This window comes from Gymnogyps californianus, chromosome 6 (assembly GCF_018139145.2).
Source record: "Gymnogyps californianus isolate 813 chromosome 6, ASM1813914v2, whole genome shotgun sequence".
Classification (NCBI taxonomy): Eukaryota; Metazoa; Chordata; class Aves; order Accipitriformes; family Cathartidae; genus Gymnogyps; species Gymnogyps californianus.
Window position 1 is genome coordinate 23,975,571 of NC_059476.1, and position 17,010 is coordinate 23,992,580.

General features: G+C 41.5%; 2 protein-coding genes across 3 annotated transcripts in view; both read left to right on the top strand.

Annotated features, from left to right (window-relative positions):
- Nucleotides 1-2,287, top strand: part of SEC24C (SEC24 homolog C, COPII coat complex component) — a 39,108-nt gene extending 36,821 nt beyond the window's left edge. For both annotated transcript variants that reach the window (XM_050898783.1, XM_050898784.1), the window contains one exon: nucleotides 196-2,287. In XM_050898783.1, coding sequence (XP_050754740.1) covers nucleotides 196-336 — 141 coding nt within the window. In that variant the 3' untranslated portion in view covers nucleotides 337-2,287. The remainder of the gene's footprint in view (nucleotides 1-195) is intronic.
- A 1,863-nt stretch (nucleotides 2,288-4,150) lies between these two features.
- On the top strand, nucleotides 4,151-11,745 carry FUT11 (fucosyltransferase 11). Its single transcript, XM_050899393.1, has 3 exons — nucleotides 4,151-4,894; nucleotides 6,200-6,825; nucleotides 10,446-11,745. The coding sequence occupies exons 1-3, from the start codon at nucleotides 4,151-4,153 to the stop codon at nucleotides 10,591-10,593; spliced, it is 1,518 nt and encodes a 505-aa protein (XP_050755350.1). The 3' UTR covers nucleotides 10,594-11,745.
- Nucleotides 11,746-17,010: the final 5,265 nt, after the last annotated feature.

The following is a 17,010-nucleotide window of genomic DNA, read 5'->3' on the forward strand; positions in this document are numbered from 1 at the left end:
TTTCCTTCTATTTAGAAAGGATTGAGTCTTAACCCAGCTTAGTGACAGAAGTCAAAGCACATAAGCCATATATGCTGTGATTCTGGTTATCTACCTTTGGATTTTTGAGCTATTCAGCTTTTTGCTCTTTTTTCCAAGAACATTAATTCTGCTAACTACTCACTGTTGGTTTTGTTCTTGTTTTGTTTTTTGTAGTTAATAGTTGTGAAGCAAGAAGATAAGCTGGAAATGCTCTTCAAACACTTTCTAGTGGAGGACAAGAGCCTGAGTGGGGGGGCTTCATATGTGGACTTCCTGTGTCACATGCACAAGGAGATTCGGCAGCTACTGAGCTAGAGGAGGGAGTGGTGCTGGAACTCAGCAGTGACATTTCAGTCTCCACTAATGACCTGATCAGAAGGCCCAGCGCCCTCAAAAAGGACAACATAGAAATCTGTACAATTCCATAATTTTTAATACACATTGCATAAGCAGAAATCCTTTCAACCTCTCCCAGTCCCGTATGAGAGATGAAAAATTTTCCTGGTGAGGGCTAAAAAAAAAAAAGGCCTTTGATACCAGGTCTTTTACTTGCATCTAAATTGTTTCCTGTGCTTGGCAGGAGTTCAGCCCCCCACCCCATGCTCGCTAATCCTGTTGTAATGAATGTAGTTTTTTTTCAGTCCACTGTACATGATTCAACATTGGGTGAAAAAGCGATAACTCTTCAAAACTTCTGGTAGTTGCTGTGTGTTTGTATGGGCGCGTGTGCATGCTCCAAGTGTGAAGAGGATGCGCAGGTGTGGAGGACAAGAGGCAGGTCAGGTGATGGGAGCTGGAGCAGCCAAACACTTTGTCTCCTTTTAAGAGGGAAACATGACGTTGCAGAGCACAGATGTATCATGTGGCTGTCTGAACCAGAAATCCATGAAAAAGGAAATGAGTGGTAAGCCAGGAGGCAGCAGGGTAAATTTCTTTCCACAATCTTCCCTGTACTGTAAGTTGCTGTGCAGATCTGTAATGGAATAAGTAATAGTTCAGTGAGCAACAATCAACAACTCTGAACAGCGTAGGGGTAGAGACAGTGCTTCCTGTTGGCGTGTGTGGTGACTCCTTTCCTTCTCATTGCACAGCTCTGTGATGTCGTACTCAATCCATGTTCCGTGGCCTCTCCTGCAGAGCTTACCTGTCTATCCAGATGGTGGTGGGAACAAAAGCCTCTTAACCTTCAGCAGAAAATACTTTTAACAAGGTGATGTGGGGCTGTGTAGGAACTGGATGATAAGGAAGTGGCCATTTTCAGCTGTATTATTGTGAATCATAGCAAACAAGCAGGAATTTGATTTATACTGATGCAAATTCGAGACTGCTTTGTACCCTGGAATACAAGGAAGGGGATACAAAAACTAAGATTTAGACTGTACTGTACTAGGTATTGCAAATACCTGATTTCAGTTATTGAAAGCATCTGGGCCATAGTGAAGAGTTTCATTACTGGATGTTTATACCCTCCCCCATTCTACCTACTGATCAGCTTGCACAAAACCTTTTTATAAGCCTGTTTGTTAAACTAAAATACCTCAGACAGATTAATCCATCCACTTTGGCCACTCTGCTGCTCCATTCTGCAAGGGTGGATGAGAAGACTCCTGTGAAGAGGGAGCAAGTGTAAATCAAATTCAGAATTCTAAGGGCTTTGTTTATTCACTTTTGAAAGGGGGCTTGTATATTTTAGCTTGAACGCTTAACAAGTGTTCTTACAATACCCAGGAGTTTAAGCTACCAATAGCACTAAAAGTGGAAGGAAGAATGTGGGTGGATTAGAGAGCTTATTATCTGGGCTTGATATTTCAGAGGAAAGTCCTTGTTAAGATCAGAAAAATATCTGGCTGTGGTTTTAGTTCCATATCCTGTAGCATGTATATAAATCCATTTTTCTTCTAATGCTGCTAGTTTGTCTTCCCTCCCATCACTACACAGAAAGGGGAATATGAAAACTGTAATGGAGAAACTCTTTCAAGATGTAGTTGACAGAACCTTCAGCGTTTTTGTATGAATGTGGCTGACTTTTTACTCCACATACTGCCTCCAACCAAAAAATCTAGAGGATTTTTAACCAGAGGGGAAAAAGAACTTCCCAGGAATATAAGACGCAGCAACCACAGACTTCCACAAATACTAATTTCTAGTATTAATATTGGGGGGTGTGGGGGTGGAAATGAAATCATAAGTGAACCTTTCATTTTCTTCACTTGTTTTTCCAATGCATCTTTTAATTTGTAAAGAAATAAAAATATATTAAGATGTATTTTATGTCATTGTTAGTAAATAAACACTGCTTATTTTTCCAAACCCTGTATTTTGCGGGAGGGAGGAAATGGGAAGGGCTGAAGTCTAGCTGATTGATTCTTTACAATCCAATCTTCTGCTGACCAAGTTCAGTCTTTTTTTTTTTTCTTTTCCTTCACAATGAATGATGATAAGAAATTCAGTCAGAGTCAACAGACAAAAGGTGCTGTTTAATCTCGGTGTTGCTTTGCTTAGATGATCATTTTTTAACTTTCTGCCCCTTCTGAACTTTGATTTTGCAAAGAGATTTCCCTTTTCTCTAACACAGCTTGAGTCAGATTGATTGGGGTTTTTTTTGGTCTACTTTTGAAAGTATTACCCTTACCTTGTGACAATGTTAACTTAATGACTTCTGCAGTCTTAGTTTTTTGGAGAAACAGAGCTCCTATTTCAGAGTTAAGATAGCAGGGAGGCTGGATGTTGGGTTGTTTTTTGGGGGGGGGTGGGGTTGCTAATTGCAAAAATAAAGTTCAGAGTGAACTGGCAGTGTAACTTGACTGTAGCCTAGAACATTGATATTGTACAATTTGCCGATAACCTTACAACGATCTGTATGAAAGCACAAGACAATCATCGCTAAATACCCAACAATACTTAGTTTGCTGTAGAATATTTTTGAGATTACTCTCCTACAGAATGTACATTATGTCCAGAATCTGCTACTGAACTGATATATTGTGATAATGATGGGCCTTGTGCATCTTGTACATTAATTGTGTGGAGTAAATTGTGCTTGCGGGCATTTTTGTGGCAGCACCCCTTCTGATGCATGTGGAAATTGCCTTGCAGAGCCCATGTCTTTTAGCATCTGTCGGGATATAAGTGGAGGAGCTGGTGGGGATGGCATGGGGGTGGTAGTGTTTCCACACTGACTGTGGTGTGCTTTCTGGGTCATGCCTGAGCAGTGTCAAGACCTAACTTTTCAAAGGAGAGCAAAAAAAATTCCCATGTTTTAACCTGTTCCTTATACAGATAGAGAATACTTCTTTGCTCATGTCCATACTAACTAATGTCCTGTATTATGAATTATCAGTTTTAAGTATCGTGACTGGGATTAAGTTCTCTCTTAAGGAATGAATTTGAAGCTTTTAGCAATTCCATAAATGAGTGGTAATTCTAGCGTACTTCTGTTGGATTTTTATAGTGTAGCCCAAACTCAGCTTTGCAGATACCAATTTCCTATTTACAGAATATTTTAACACCAAAGGAGTTATTCAAGGTTGGAACAGAAGAGCAGTTTCAAGGGAGCTTTAAACCTACCTGTAGATATTAAAGAATCCAAAATTTCTGTTACTAAAAGGCATTTTCTGTCTTCAGCAGGAGCTTATCTCGGTGCACCTTCTTGCACCATCTAAATGCCAGCTTGGTACAGGAACCACCTCTCTGCAGGTGTATTTGCTCAGTGAAATAGCTCGGGTTTTTCCCCGTCAGCTGTAGGTACTGCTGATGCAGGTGTCTGCACCTCCGGATGCAGGTGCGTTAGAGGCAGAGAGGATTTACATCAGCTTGAAGTAAGACTGCACAAATACTGAAGTGTTGTCTTACCAGACCTGTGTTACGTTTCGCTGCTCCTACTAGCCGCTTTTAATTTGCGTTGCGGGTACAAAGTGACAGGAGGGGGAGAAAGGCGGTGCCGCGGCCGGCTCTGCCCCGCTCCCGGGCCCCCGCCTCGGCTTTGCCCGGGCCGCGCCGTACCGCGCTCTGCCGGCCGTTGCGCCCCTTGCGGCCGTTGGGCGCGCGCCCCGTGACGGAACACCGCCAGAGGGCGGGGCCCTTGCGGCCGCTTCCTGGGGCGGGGCGGGGCTGGCCCAGGGCGGCGGGCATGGGTGGCGGCAGGCCGGGCCGCGTAGCGCGGCGGGGGCACGCTTGCCTCTGGGTGACGCTGGCGCTGGCCTGGGGCGCGGGGGCCGCGCTGGCCGTGGAGGGGCCGGAGGCGGAGGAGGAGGCCGGGCTGGCGGGCGCCGAGGAGCCGTGCGGGGCGGAGGGGTGGGCGCAGGATGCTGTCCCGCCGGGCGCGGCCTTCGTCGCCGCCGCCTCGTACCGCGGCCCCGGCAACAACGACACGCGGAGCAACAAGGCGCTGCCCATCCTGCTGTGGTGGAGTGGGAGCCTCTTCCCCCACTTCCCCGGCGACACGGAGCGGATCGACTGCCCGCGCGGCTCCTGCCTCGTCACCCGGAGCCGGCGGGTGGCCCGGCACCGCCGCACCAAGGCCCTCATCTTCTACGGCACCGACTTCAGGGCCTACGAGGCGCCGCTGCCCCGCCTGTCCCACCAGACCTGGGCGCTCTTCCACGAGGAGTCCCCCATGAACAACTACGTCCTCTCGCACTCGCCCGGCATCCAGCTCTTCAACTACACGGCCACCTTCCGCCGGGAGTCCGACTACCCCCTCACACTGCAGTGGCTGCCCGGCGTGGGGTACCTGCGGGGCCCGGCGCTGCCCCTGGCCGAGAAGGACGCGTGGCGGCGGAAGGGCTATGCCCCGGTGCTGTACATGCAGTCCCACTGCGATGTCCCCTCAGACAGGGACCGCTACGTGCGGGAGCTTATGAAATACATCCAGGTAGGTGGGGTGCGCAGGGAAGCTGTGGCATGGTGTTGCTGTCGCAGCTGGGTCCGCCTGGCTGCCCCCCTCCACCTCCTCTTTTTAATGGGCTTTGTCTGTCCTTGTTTTTAGCCAAGACACGAATCATAACGGGATGCATGCCGACTACAAGCTGGACAGAAAAACTAGTTGTATTTCTTCCCAAAGCATGGTCTAGACTGCACCGCATGCCAGTAGGTAGGCCTGATGGTAGCTGTTAGTTGTGGAGTTGGTCAGACTCGGTATCAGTCACAAGTTGGGCGAAGCCTGAATAAGCTTGGTCTTGTGGACCGAGTGCTAGAAGTTGCTGAAGTCTCTGGACCTAAGTTAGTGTACAGGAAGGCTGTCCATTTACAAGCCTTGCTCCCATTTGAAAGTATAGGCATGCAATGAAAAGACAGGTTGCTGCGTTTTGAGAATCTGCTCATCTGCATTGTGGTAGGACCGTGTTATTTCTATGGTGGTTTGTACTGCTATGGCACAGCTGATGGATAGTACCTTCATAAACTGAAATAATGTAGTTTCTCTCAAGCAGAAAAAAAGTTTAGTGCTTTTTTTTCCTTAAAAATGCTGAAGGATTGTAGATTAGGAAAAAAAAAACCATCTGTTTTTAGTCTTTATCTGAAACATCTTTTTCCTAGCCACTTCTGCTGTTTCTATTGGTCATGATTTATTTATTGTGCAAGTTCATCATATACTCAGTAGTGAAGCAAAGACAAAAGAATTTTTAAAATATGACTGTGTATTGTCAAAGTATGAAGCAGATTCCAGGTCAAGTGTATTGTCTTTCATTTTTAGACAGTATTCTTTTAGCTCCCTGCATCAATTTTTCTCAGTCTACCAAATGGAAAATTTTTGCTAGCCTGCTGAGACTGGCAGGAACTGCATGTAATAACTGTTTGGAAAAGCACTGAGTCTCTGTTAAGGAAAAAAACGACTTTTAAATTAACATAGAGTTGAATGCCTTTCCTTACCTCTCAGTTTCTGATTTATCCAGTCATAAATACATTTTTGGGTGACCTCTTCCTTTCTGCACACTCCCCCCACCCCTCAATCTGTAGCATACTTTATGCTGCTTCTGAAGCTGAGCACTGTGTTTCCTCTAAAGCTGTTAGAACTGGGACTCTAGGAATAGTCACAAGGGAAAGAACTTGGAGTGAAAGTGAAGCTAAACTAAGGTAGCTAGGAACTGATCAAAGTTAGGAATTTTACAAGAACTACAAGCTCTGAAAACAAGCTCCGGGCAAACAAATCACTTTGTAAAGATGCCGGTTGTTATTTTAGGTTGACTCCTATGGGAAATGCCTGCATAACCGTGAGCTTCCCAGTGAGCGACTGAGAGACACTTCTACAGCCACTACAGAAGATTCTGAATTTATGACTTTTATTGCCAGGTACAAGTTTCATCTGGCCTTGGAGAATGCCATATGTGATGACTACATGACAGAGAAGCTGTGGCGTCCAATGCACTTGGGTGCTGTCCCAGTATACCGAGGTTCCCCAGCTGTGCAGGACTGGATGCCAAACAACCTCTCCATCATTCTTATAGATGACTTTGACAGCCCTCAAGAGCTGGCAAAGTATCTTGATTTCCTGGACAAGAATGGAGAGGAATATATGAAGTATCTCGAGTATAAAAACCTTGGTGGAATCAAAAACCAGTTCTTGCTGGAGAGCTTGGAGAGGCGGGAGTGGGGTGTGAATGACATGACTCTGCCCAATTACCTGAATGGCTTCGAGTGTTTCATCTGTGACAGGGAGAACACCCGGGTCAAAGAGGAGCAGGAACACAAAAAATCTCATGGGAAAATTCCAGCTCCCAGACCTCACATAGCTCAGTTCAAGCACATGGGATGTCCTATGCCAACCCCTGGGTTTGGAAGTGTTGAAGACCTCTCTGGAGGAGACGGGTAATGTACCAATACTATGCTTTTTGAAGGGAAAAAAGCTTCAAATAGTAGTAGCTGTAACTTTTAATAATGCTTTGCACTTAAAGGATCTTTTAATACATCTCCAGTTACACTTTAGTCTTGTGGGTGGTATGGTAGTTCTGCTAATATTGTGTAACACTGAGGCTGAAAAAGAGACTTGGATGGTGGTATTGGTTAGTGGTTGAATAAGGAGCATGAGACACCCACAATAATGTTTGTCATTAAAAAGTATTTTTCACAGAACAATTCTCATATTGACTAATTGAAAAGTTATGCTTGTAAGTAAAAGGGGTCCATAATCCTTTGTTTTCTGTTGGTTGATTGATTTACTGGAGCTTTTTTATAGTGATACCTTTTCTCGGTGTCGGTAGCAAAATGTGTTTTTCCCTTGTAGCATGCTATGCAGCATCCTACTCTTACAGAGTATTCTCTGCTTTTTCATAGATTTTCTTTTGCTTGAGCAGCAGATGGCAGTAGAGAAATACCTTTGAAGGCACAGCATGGGTGCCTATGCCACTTACTTGCAGGCTCAGGTACTCCCGTCATTGTGTGCAGTGGTCATCAGCAAGGAGTTTTGAACAGCTGGTCCGTAATCCAAGCTACAGTTGCATCCCACGGAAGTTTCCATGTCTCATTGAACCATAGTATGTTATTCTTCCCCTGTTTGTAGACATGAGATGTGTCTGGAAAAATTGTACCAGGGAAGCTTTTACACTGTCTGCTATCCACTTTAGAAAGAGATGTATCTATACCTTCCGAGGCATGATCAAGGGGATCTCCAGTGAAATACAGTGGTTTCTATCTCGTAAGCATCTGAGCTTTCACTGGTTTTTTTATCTCCAAAATGGAACATGATTGCTTAGAATTGCAAATGGTGTGACAGTAACATAAAATTGCTACCAAAGCATTAGCTAAACATGCTCATATTTTGTCAGAGTTTGACAGTAATATTATGTCAGCAGTATGATCCATTTAGATGATTGTCTACTGAGCCAGTCAATTGTGTATTTTGTTACTTAGAAAAACATTATTGTGGAAAAATGACACAGGCCTAGTGGGGTTACAAATGATAGACTGTATGCAACGTACAAGGTCTGGCTATAAACATACACTGTGACTTGGAGTTCTGGAGGCTTCTGGAACTCAGAGAACAACAAAGGCAATTGGAGTTCATATATTTTTAGAGCAAATACTCAATTACAATAAGGTTACCCTGCGGATATGCATGCTCTGTAAGCCCTATTCCCAGATGTGATTTGTTTTTAGGGTTGAGTAATGTGCTGAATTGACAGAACTGTTGCACCAGAATCTCTCTCTATGTAGGTATATGTAGCCGGAGCTCATTATTATACCTTCACCTTGCTGTCCTTTAGCTCTAAGCGTGGAGATGTGGTTCCTAAATCCTTATGCTTGCAGCCTCGCTTGTATTTGGACTTCTGGGCTTCACACCCAAGTAAGCTTAAGAAGAAAGGCTGTAGAACAACCATTTGTATATGTTAGTTTATGGGTCAGTCACAATATAATCTGTTGAATTCGTGGCTGCTTTGTACAGAAAACAGTGAGTTACAGTGCTACTGATGAGTAGAATATCTGTTTAGTAGGAACCAGACTCTCCAATTATTCTTGGACTCCCACCTTTATGAAGAGAAATGTTTGGTTTGTTTCACTGATAAGGATTCATTTTCCAAAAGTGGGGCATTTGAGAGGATAACTATATGAAGACTAAGTGATCTTTCCAGTTACCTAAAGTTTTCATCTGTGGTAGCATGAGAAAAGAGAAGCCAGTGTGCCTTTGATAAAGGAATATTTTGAAACCATCGTGGTTTTGCTAGTTCCATTTTATGTTGATGTCACAGTTTATTTATGGCAAGAGAAAAACCAGCTTAAAAGTGTATCACATTTGCCACATGTACACTGTAAGGTGTCTCTTGCAATAGAATCCAATAATCAGCCAGGATTAAAGATAGATCTGTATCCCATGGTAATAACGTTTCAGGTGTATGTAGTTGATAGTTTCAGGATATTTGTACAGTCCTGTTCATCCTGGGGTACCAATTTTTTCCAAGTTACAGAATCAGAGTGAAATTATTTTCTTAAAAACCAATAACAACAATGTAAAAAGAAAAATACCAAAGTGTTCTTTCTTATTGTTTTTGACAAAAGTCGTCACTTGGATACTGGAATTCCTTTCAGTGTTGTTTCCGTAGAGTTCAGCTGGAAAACATTTTGTTTTTCTGTTACATACTGCCACTTAGTCTTGTGTCTAGTACTTAATGCAAGTATACTCATTTTCCTAACGTGTGCCCTTATTCAGTGCTGTAAAAAACAAGTAACTCATGTTGGCAGTCCTTGAACAAAGGTTAATGAATTTAGCTGGTAAGCAGTGTGATCTCACAGTACGTCCAAGTGCTGCATTTTACAAAGGAACCTTTTGGCAGATTTTTTTTTTTTTTTTAATTCAGAAGTAAGCCTCTGTCTGTGATCCTTCACACTGTAATCTATGTTAAAAGCTTTATTTTGAGGTGTCTGTTGGTGTACACTGCAGAAATGTCCCACTATAGATGATGCTGTTGACCACAGAAAACTAATTCCCATGGCATACAAGTTTGTGGCTGCTCCACAAAGAAAGCGACTATGACATGTGCGTTTCTTTTGGTCTTCCTGGAGTAGTGGGTGAGATCTGCTTCTGGGCAGTGCAGCCGTGCTTGATTTAATATATGGTGTATAGAGTGAATGCAGAAGGCACGGTACTTATTTCTGTGATTGGGAGGGAGAAGAAGCAAAAAGCTCTGTATGTAAGTTAAATATTGGGTAACTCATATGGACAGATTAAAAAGAGCATCACGTTTGGTCCTTCTTTCCAAAATTTGTGATGGGCTTATGTGGCTGGGCAGCAGATATAATGGAGAAGAAATAGATAAATAAATTATTGCCATACCTTGATATAACACAAGTGAGAGAAGTAGTCCACATCATCATGAATGGGAAGGGAATTGCTGAAAGTTGCAGTGATGTAGTCCGTGCTATGAAAAGTTTGAGAATGTATGCATTGAAAAAGGGAAAGCCTATACTTGACCATCTAGTCTGGAGATAAAGAATAGAGTCAGGGTTGAGGGATATAATGATTTTTTTGTCTCTGCCATGTATAACCTGAGTTTGTAATGAGTAGCTGTCATTCTCTAATTGTTAAATGGTTTATCTGAAAAAAAATTGATTCTTAGGCTGTTATATGCATACTGGCCATGGAAGGCTACTCTCAAAATCATATAAGGACTCTGTGCTAGATTTTATTTTAATGGAAGTTTTTATTTTCTACAATTAATAATTTAGTATCTTTGGTTAACACTGTAGTCGCATGCTGATATTTCTAGAATGTTGTAACGCTAATAGTGAACTTATATTTTCTGTAGAGAATTTTTGTAGCAAGTTTCTTTAAATGACTTGGAGCGTAATAGCATGGTAACATACTTTGTTATGACCATCTCTGGGATTGTTTTCCTCCTAGGTGAAAGAAAAAAACCTGGTTTCAGTGCTATTACAGCTGCAGAGTCATTTGGGTTTTTTAATGGTTTATGGTGGTGTCTCTTTTTTTGTTTCAGTTGGAAAGAGATGTGGCTGCAGGATTATTGGCAAAGCCTTGATCAGGGTGAGGCCCTCACTGCTATGATTCATCGCAATGAGTCGCATCAGGGAAGATTTTGGGACTATATGCATGAGATTTTTCTCAAGAGGACGAGGCAACACTGACCCATCTTTGTAAGAGCTTGATTTGAAAATTGCATTGAAAGTTGAGACTGCAAATTCTTACCTCGCTCCAAATGTTTGCCTTGAAATAGAAGAAAAACTCTCACAGAGACTGTTTTTTCTGGTGCATGAAGTGAGTAAGTTTCTGTTATGATTGGATTTCAGCAGTGGAGATCTTGGCAACTGCTTTGATTTGAATTTCAGCTCTGTGGTGTGAAGCCACTCCTGACTTGCAGGTGTCAACATGTGGGGCAAAAGAGGAATTTACTCTCCTTTTGCATTTGGTATAGTTTCCTTGTGGCTTACATGACTTCAGAGGAACACCTCTTCAGACTCTTGCTCAAATGCCCTAAGTTATTTCAGGGAATTTTTTAATCTCCAAAATATTAATACTTTTTTATAAGTATTTTATCAGTCACTTATTCTCCTCATTAAGGTGTACTTTTGGCTGCTATTAACAAATAGCTTTTCCAGCGAAGGCATTACAAAAGACAAATGTCTGCGGAGAGCAATTGTGCCTTATGAAATTGCAGCAATAAAGTCTCTTCTCCCCAAGTAAGCATGCCTCAAATACTCCTACTTTTCAGGGTAACTGAATAGCTATGGGCTGGTCACTCTCTGCCTAATTTTCCTCTTTTGCTAATTTACCAGGTGATACATACAATGAGATGAGAGACTAAATTATTTAATTCACAACTTTCAATAAAGTATTTCACACCAGAAAGTGTATTACCTGGTATTGTGCAGAACTAGAGTAAAATTAGTATGCTTTGGTTCTTCTAAATTTTCATCAAATCTGAAATCCCAGCTATAATCTTGACTTCTTGTTATCTCCTTAATGCTAGCAATTCAGAGGCCTTTGATTTGTTCTTTTTGAGTATCTGCAGCTTACTGCAAAGACAAATACATTTTAATGATGGTGCCTTTCCAGTGGTCTCTGCAGTTTGGATACAAACCTTGCAGTCTTTCTATGCTGAAGTGGATGATCAGAATCAGGCGCGCTGAGATGGTTTTGTATCTCTACCAAATCTTAACACAGTATGATCCTGGTCTGTGACTGGAGTTCCTAAAAGTAAGTGATGACATGTGGATGGATCTTCCTTGTTGCATAGCCTGTATCTCTTACAGATATAAATAAAGTCCGCTGTTCCCTGCCACGTTGGGTACCTTTCTGAAATAATTGATCTTGCATTGGAGGGAGATTAATTCACTTAGTGTCATGGGTTTAAAAGCACAGGCAAATATGGCCACACTGCAGTGATGTCTCTAATGGTATAATGGTATTTTATTTCTCCGTTTCTCCTCCCTCGTCAGAAGTAACTACTGACTAAATAGCCAGAGTTTATCCATGCCTAAGACAGAATGTTGGTAATGAAAGTCTAGAATCTGTGGGGTTTCATTTTGTAAGGCAGTTCATGCATTGCTATGGGAAGTCTGAAGCCTGTTAGTAGAAGTTAGGAACAGGAGTGAATCTACATTCTGTCCCTAATTAAGTCACCATCTATGGCTTAGCTGTGGATGGATCACTTAATCTCTTTTTTTTTTTCTCAAATTCCCATTCATAATGTTACAGATATGACATTATAGGTATAATATCAGTATAGGTAATGATAATCATCTCTATGTTTACCTCTCGGGTGATACAACAATATTGCAGTGTTAAAATCAGGGCATCTAGGCAGAGGAGACTTCAGACCCATAACTATCACTGGATTCTCTTAAATGTAGAAAATGCATACACTACACTGATCTCACCTGATTTTTTTTTTTAGGAAAAAACTACTTTTTTTATATCTCTTCTGTAATAATAGTAACAAATGGTTCTTCAGCTGAAATGCATTCATCAGTTTACATTCCTTTTTTTCAGTTACTCAGGAGACATGAATACCTAAGTGAATATATCTGAATTAATTGTTAAAGTGGATTACTCAAATCAGATTAAGATGATACATATGTGTATTCAGGATTGAAGTGGTCACAATGTGCTTGAGAAGTAAATTAAAATAAAACAAATTAAGGCTGCTTTAGTGACTATCAACTTCTACTGAACAGTTTAATGATATTTAAATAAATTGTTTGAATTAATGCCTTCAGTTACTTCAGATTCTCTTCATTTCAAGTTTCTGTATAGAAAATCATTCAGTCTTCTTTGACTGCATGGTTCTCTTAATTAGCTATATCTCAAAACTGTTTCTTATTCAAGTGTTTAGTGGGATAGTCAGGAGGAGAAATTCTGATCTTGCTTTTTGTCCTAAACATAAAAAATAAGAACCAGGTACTAGCATGTTCTGCTTTTGCTATTTTATCCTGTAATTTAAGCAGATTTTCTAGAAGTGTGGTATTTATAACCAAGTCCAGGTATTTGTTATAATTTATCTGCTGTTGCCAAAATTAGACATGCTACATTTAATATATTGTCCTTGCAGGAATAACAGGAGGAGGTACCAATATAAGCATGTGTATCATAGCACCTGCTTAATTCTTGACTGGTGATGTCCTAAAGCCTCACTTTGCCTTCCCGCTCAGCAAAATGAGCATGTTTGTCAACTAACAACAGAATTGAAGATATGGTGGTACAAACTTAAGAGTAGCTAGCAAATGAGATAAAAACTTATTCCTTGGGACTCTGCTTCATTAATTTGCTAGTTCACAACCAAGTATTCCTTCACCACTGTTTATTTTGTACGCAGTATATTACAGTCACCAGTCAACAAGGTTTTTTGTTAGTCCTACAGGGGTTTTTTTTGTTTGGATTTTTTTTTGCTATATATATGTACTACAGAAGGCTGTTGCTTTGAGCTTGAGTATTGTGACTGTTGCCAAGCATGAGTATTTCTGATTGCCGTATCCCTTCTTAACATGGGTATGAAAGTAGCACAGATATGAAAGTAACTTTATCACAGATATTCTGTGGTTTTTGTCTGAGTTTTTCAAAGTACAACTTTTAGTTTGTAGTTAAGAGTCACAAGCCAGTTTCAATAGCTTTCTCTTCTGAGTTCTTAGTGTCTTCCTAGGTTTAACTATGTTTTACAGTCTTACAGGTGATGAACTTCTCAAAAGGTAATGAGTATCAGCTACCACTGTTCACAACTGTGATGCTCACCCAAGCCTTGTGTTTCTCTTGTATCTGCAGAGTTTTTTCTGTAGTAATAGATCATACTAGCTTTATCGTCTGCTGTATGTCATAATATGTCCATGATTTATAAACAGGGTGTCTGTTGCCTATATTAATATACTAAATGTGTTTCACTTATTGTACATAGTGCACAAGAATTAAGGCTGAAATATTTCTTCCAGTGTGTAGTATGAATAACTTGTATAGCTGCCAGGCAAACTCCTTAGGGGCAGGAGCGGCAGGAATCCTCCCCAGCTGGCTGAAGAGTTGTGGTTGCAGTTCTGTTCCAGGCTGCTGACTGACCTTCACAACATCCACTTCTCTGCACAGCAAGGACTGCAAAATGTTGAATAAAGGTGGTTCTACCACCAGCGCTTTGCTTTCATCTCTCTCCTGTGATTTGGAGGAGGCAGGAGGAGAAGCTGGGTCTCATACCCTTGAAGAGTTTGCAATTAATTTACATAACAATGCATTTGAAAGGATTGCTATATAATGTCCAAAGACTACTGCCGGTCTTAGCAAAAGTGAATTCAATTTACGATCCTAGTTGTCTTTCTACTAATGCAAGTATGTGAATGCAGACAAGGAGGAAGGTCACTGCAGCAACTATTAATATTTTGGAAAAAGGTTTCTGATTTCTGTTCTTGACTGCTAACTGGATTTCTCACTTCACTGCTTTAAATCCGAACCAGCTAGATGGTGGCTGAATGTCATCACTCATGTTGTGACTACCGGAAGGCTTATATGATACTCAGACTGAACAGTGTGTACAACATCTTTCTTAATCGAGTTCTTACAGTGCAGGTGCCCGTACTCATAAAAACACACAACTGAGACTAATCAGGAATTTTAGCAAAGATATCAAATATTGAGGATGATAAAGAGATTACCTGTGTAAACCCTTTGGTAGGCTTCTACTAACTAGGGTGAGTCACTTCACTGCTTGTCACGCATTTTCCCTGTTTACTGTGTGACGAGAGGCAGGATTTCAAAGCTGTCAGGATAGCTTTATTCACTAGCATTAATGTTCCAAAAATAGGTATCTCCTCATTACTGCTCATATGAAACACTAGTAGATTCTATTGATGCTGTGTCTCAGAGTTGACTTGACAAGCTAGGATAAGTTTATGCCCTCTGAGAGGTGAGAGAGGAGAAACAAATGTCTGACAGAAAGTTAAAAATCTCGCAATCCATTTCATTGCATTGGACAAGCTAAAGTTCTCATTCTCCTGTCAAAACTGTGATATCCGGTGCTGCCTATTTTTTCAGTAAGAAGCTGGATATTTTATATACTGAACTAGTAGTCCGTGTTTTCTGTCCTTTAGCAAGGACTGCAATTTCTAGGAAGCATATAACCTCACTGAAGAATTGATTTGATACCTAACATTGATAATTTCTAGAACTGAAAAAAACCTGCCTTTTCTTATTTCTGTCACTGTAGTAATTTTCAAACTGAAGGATCTCTGGGTCCTCTGTGATGGTAAGTAGAATGAGAGCCAAGCAACAGTGAATGTGTATGTTTGGAGGGAAAGGAGAATGAGATTCTTTCCCTGGAAATGGTCTGCAAAGTGCAGCAGCTGGAGAATCACAGCAGAAATGCCCCTCTTGCACCTTGGCAGAGGGTAGTTTTAACTGGTGTGGAAGAACAAATAACTCCTAAAGGACTGGGAACAGGATAAATTGAATTGAAACACAGCCATCAGGGACATCACTGTTTAAACAGGCTTTGCTATGTTAGACAAGCAGCCATCTGCCTCCCTTACCATCCTTGCATACGCACTCTTCAGCCATTGTCCCAAGAGAGCCACTCCCTTAATGATTAGCTGTCATCCATTTGGTTGGATTTAATTAAGATTGTTGGTGGATCTCCTGGCGCCTTCTGAGAAGTTGTATTAATTGGAAATGTACAGGGTGGCAGGTTCCTTCATTCTGCCCAGAGACCTCTACCGACAGGTTGAAATTAATCAGAGACAAAATCCTTTTAGCGATACGACCAGCTGAGCCAAAGCCTGTGTCAGGCTTTAACAAACTGCACTTCTCTTGTGATTCAGTGTCTCGGAGCTGGCAGTGAGAGATACCTGGCTCTGCAGAGGGATTAGGAAGGATGGAGAAGAATGGAGCTGCAGGATTTGTTCCAGAGCTCTGACACGACTGGCATCTTAATTTGTATGCTGTTACATACATTCTTTCCTGCAGAAAAGACCCAGCTAATACTGAAGTGTCTCAGCTAGAGATGGTTCTGGGGATCTTGGAATGGATCAGAGCAGATCATGATACTTTGTGGCATCTCTGAGCAAATAAGGAGGCATCAGGTAATTTGCAGTGGAAGTGGGCTGGATTTGAGTAGATCTGGGAGTTAGGGATTAGGGATGGCAGCTCAGAACTAGTCAAGTGGACAGAATAATGCAGGGCGGCTGATTTGACTGAGATAGCTCAGGATAAGGTAGGCTAGCATTGGAGTTGGGGCAGGGGGGGTGACACGTCAGAAAAGAAATTGCATCTGTTATTGTGCTAATGAATGCATTTGTGCTCCTAAGTGCATTAAGTGCTAATACTGTCCAAACACAATAGCTCAGCAGACAAGATTAAGTCTGAACCGACTGGAATCTTAGCAAAACTGTAAGTACTAAAGTGGAGGTGCCTTAACTTTTAAGGCATCTCCAATTAAATTGGAGTTTAAGGAGGTCAGGGTGAGACAGCTGAGACTAAATTGTGGTAGGTGAGGACATCATGAAGTCGTACGAGAAGAATTGAGGCATTCAGGATAAACTTGGGTGAATATACTGGAATTTACCTGAAAGCTGGATCCAAGCAGTTCAGAAAGACATGGATATCAACTCTCTTAATTTCTCCCAATACAACTGATTTCTTAGCCTCATCCCCTAATTGTTTTTTAGGCAGTGTCTGGAGTTTTACATAGTTACTCCAGAAAGTGAAGGATCCATGGTGTAATTTCGCACCTCTTAAAGAGGTATTTAAGACAACAATCTCATTTTAAGGATGTATTTTATTACAGCATTGTTAGCATTGTATTTAATTGTGGCATAGCGTTTACTGTAGCATAACTGGCCTTTGTTCCAGTTGTGATGTAGATTCTTTTCAAATCTAATACTAATAGCTTAATCTCTGTCGTTCATTTTGGTTTTGACTAGCTGAAACGCAGGCTAGGATTCAGCTTTAACTATGTTGATCCAAGTAAAGTAGTTGTAAATGCAATTAGAATTTTGCATGTTCTTTATAGTTGTACATTCAGGATTCACAATGAAACATCTGTAGGGTTCTCTCGTCAGTGTGTTGAGGGAATT

Bases quoted from the DNA above. Each gene is read 5' to 3' on its own strand.
- FUT11 (XM_050899393.1), top strand. From the start codon at position 4,151: ATGGGTGGCGGCAGGCCGGGCCGCGTAGCGCGGCGGGGGCACGCTTGC. The intron at 4,895-6,199 runs GTAGGTGGGGTG...TTGTTATTTTAG, and splicing joins AGCTTATGAAATACATCCAG to GTTGACTCCTATGGGAAATG. The intron at 6,826-10,445 runs GTAATGTACCAA...TTTTTGTTTCAG, and splicing joins GACCTCTCTGGAGGAGACGG to TTGGAAAGAGATGTGGCTGC.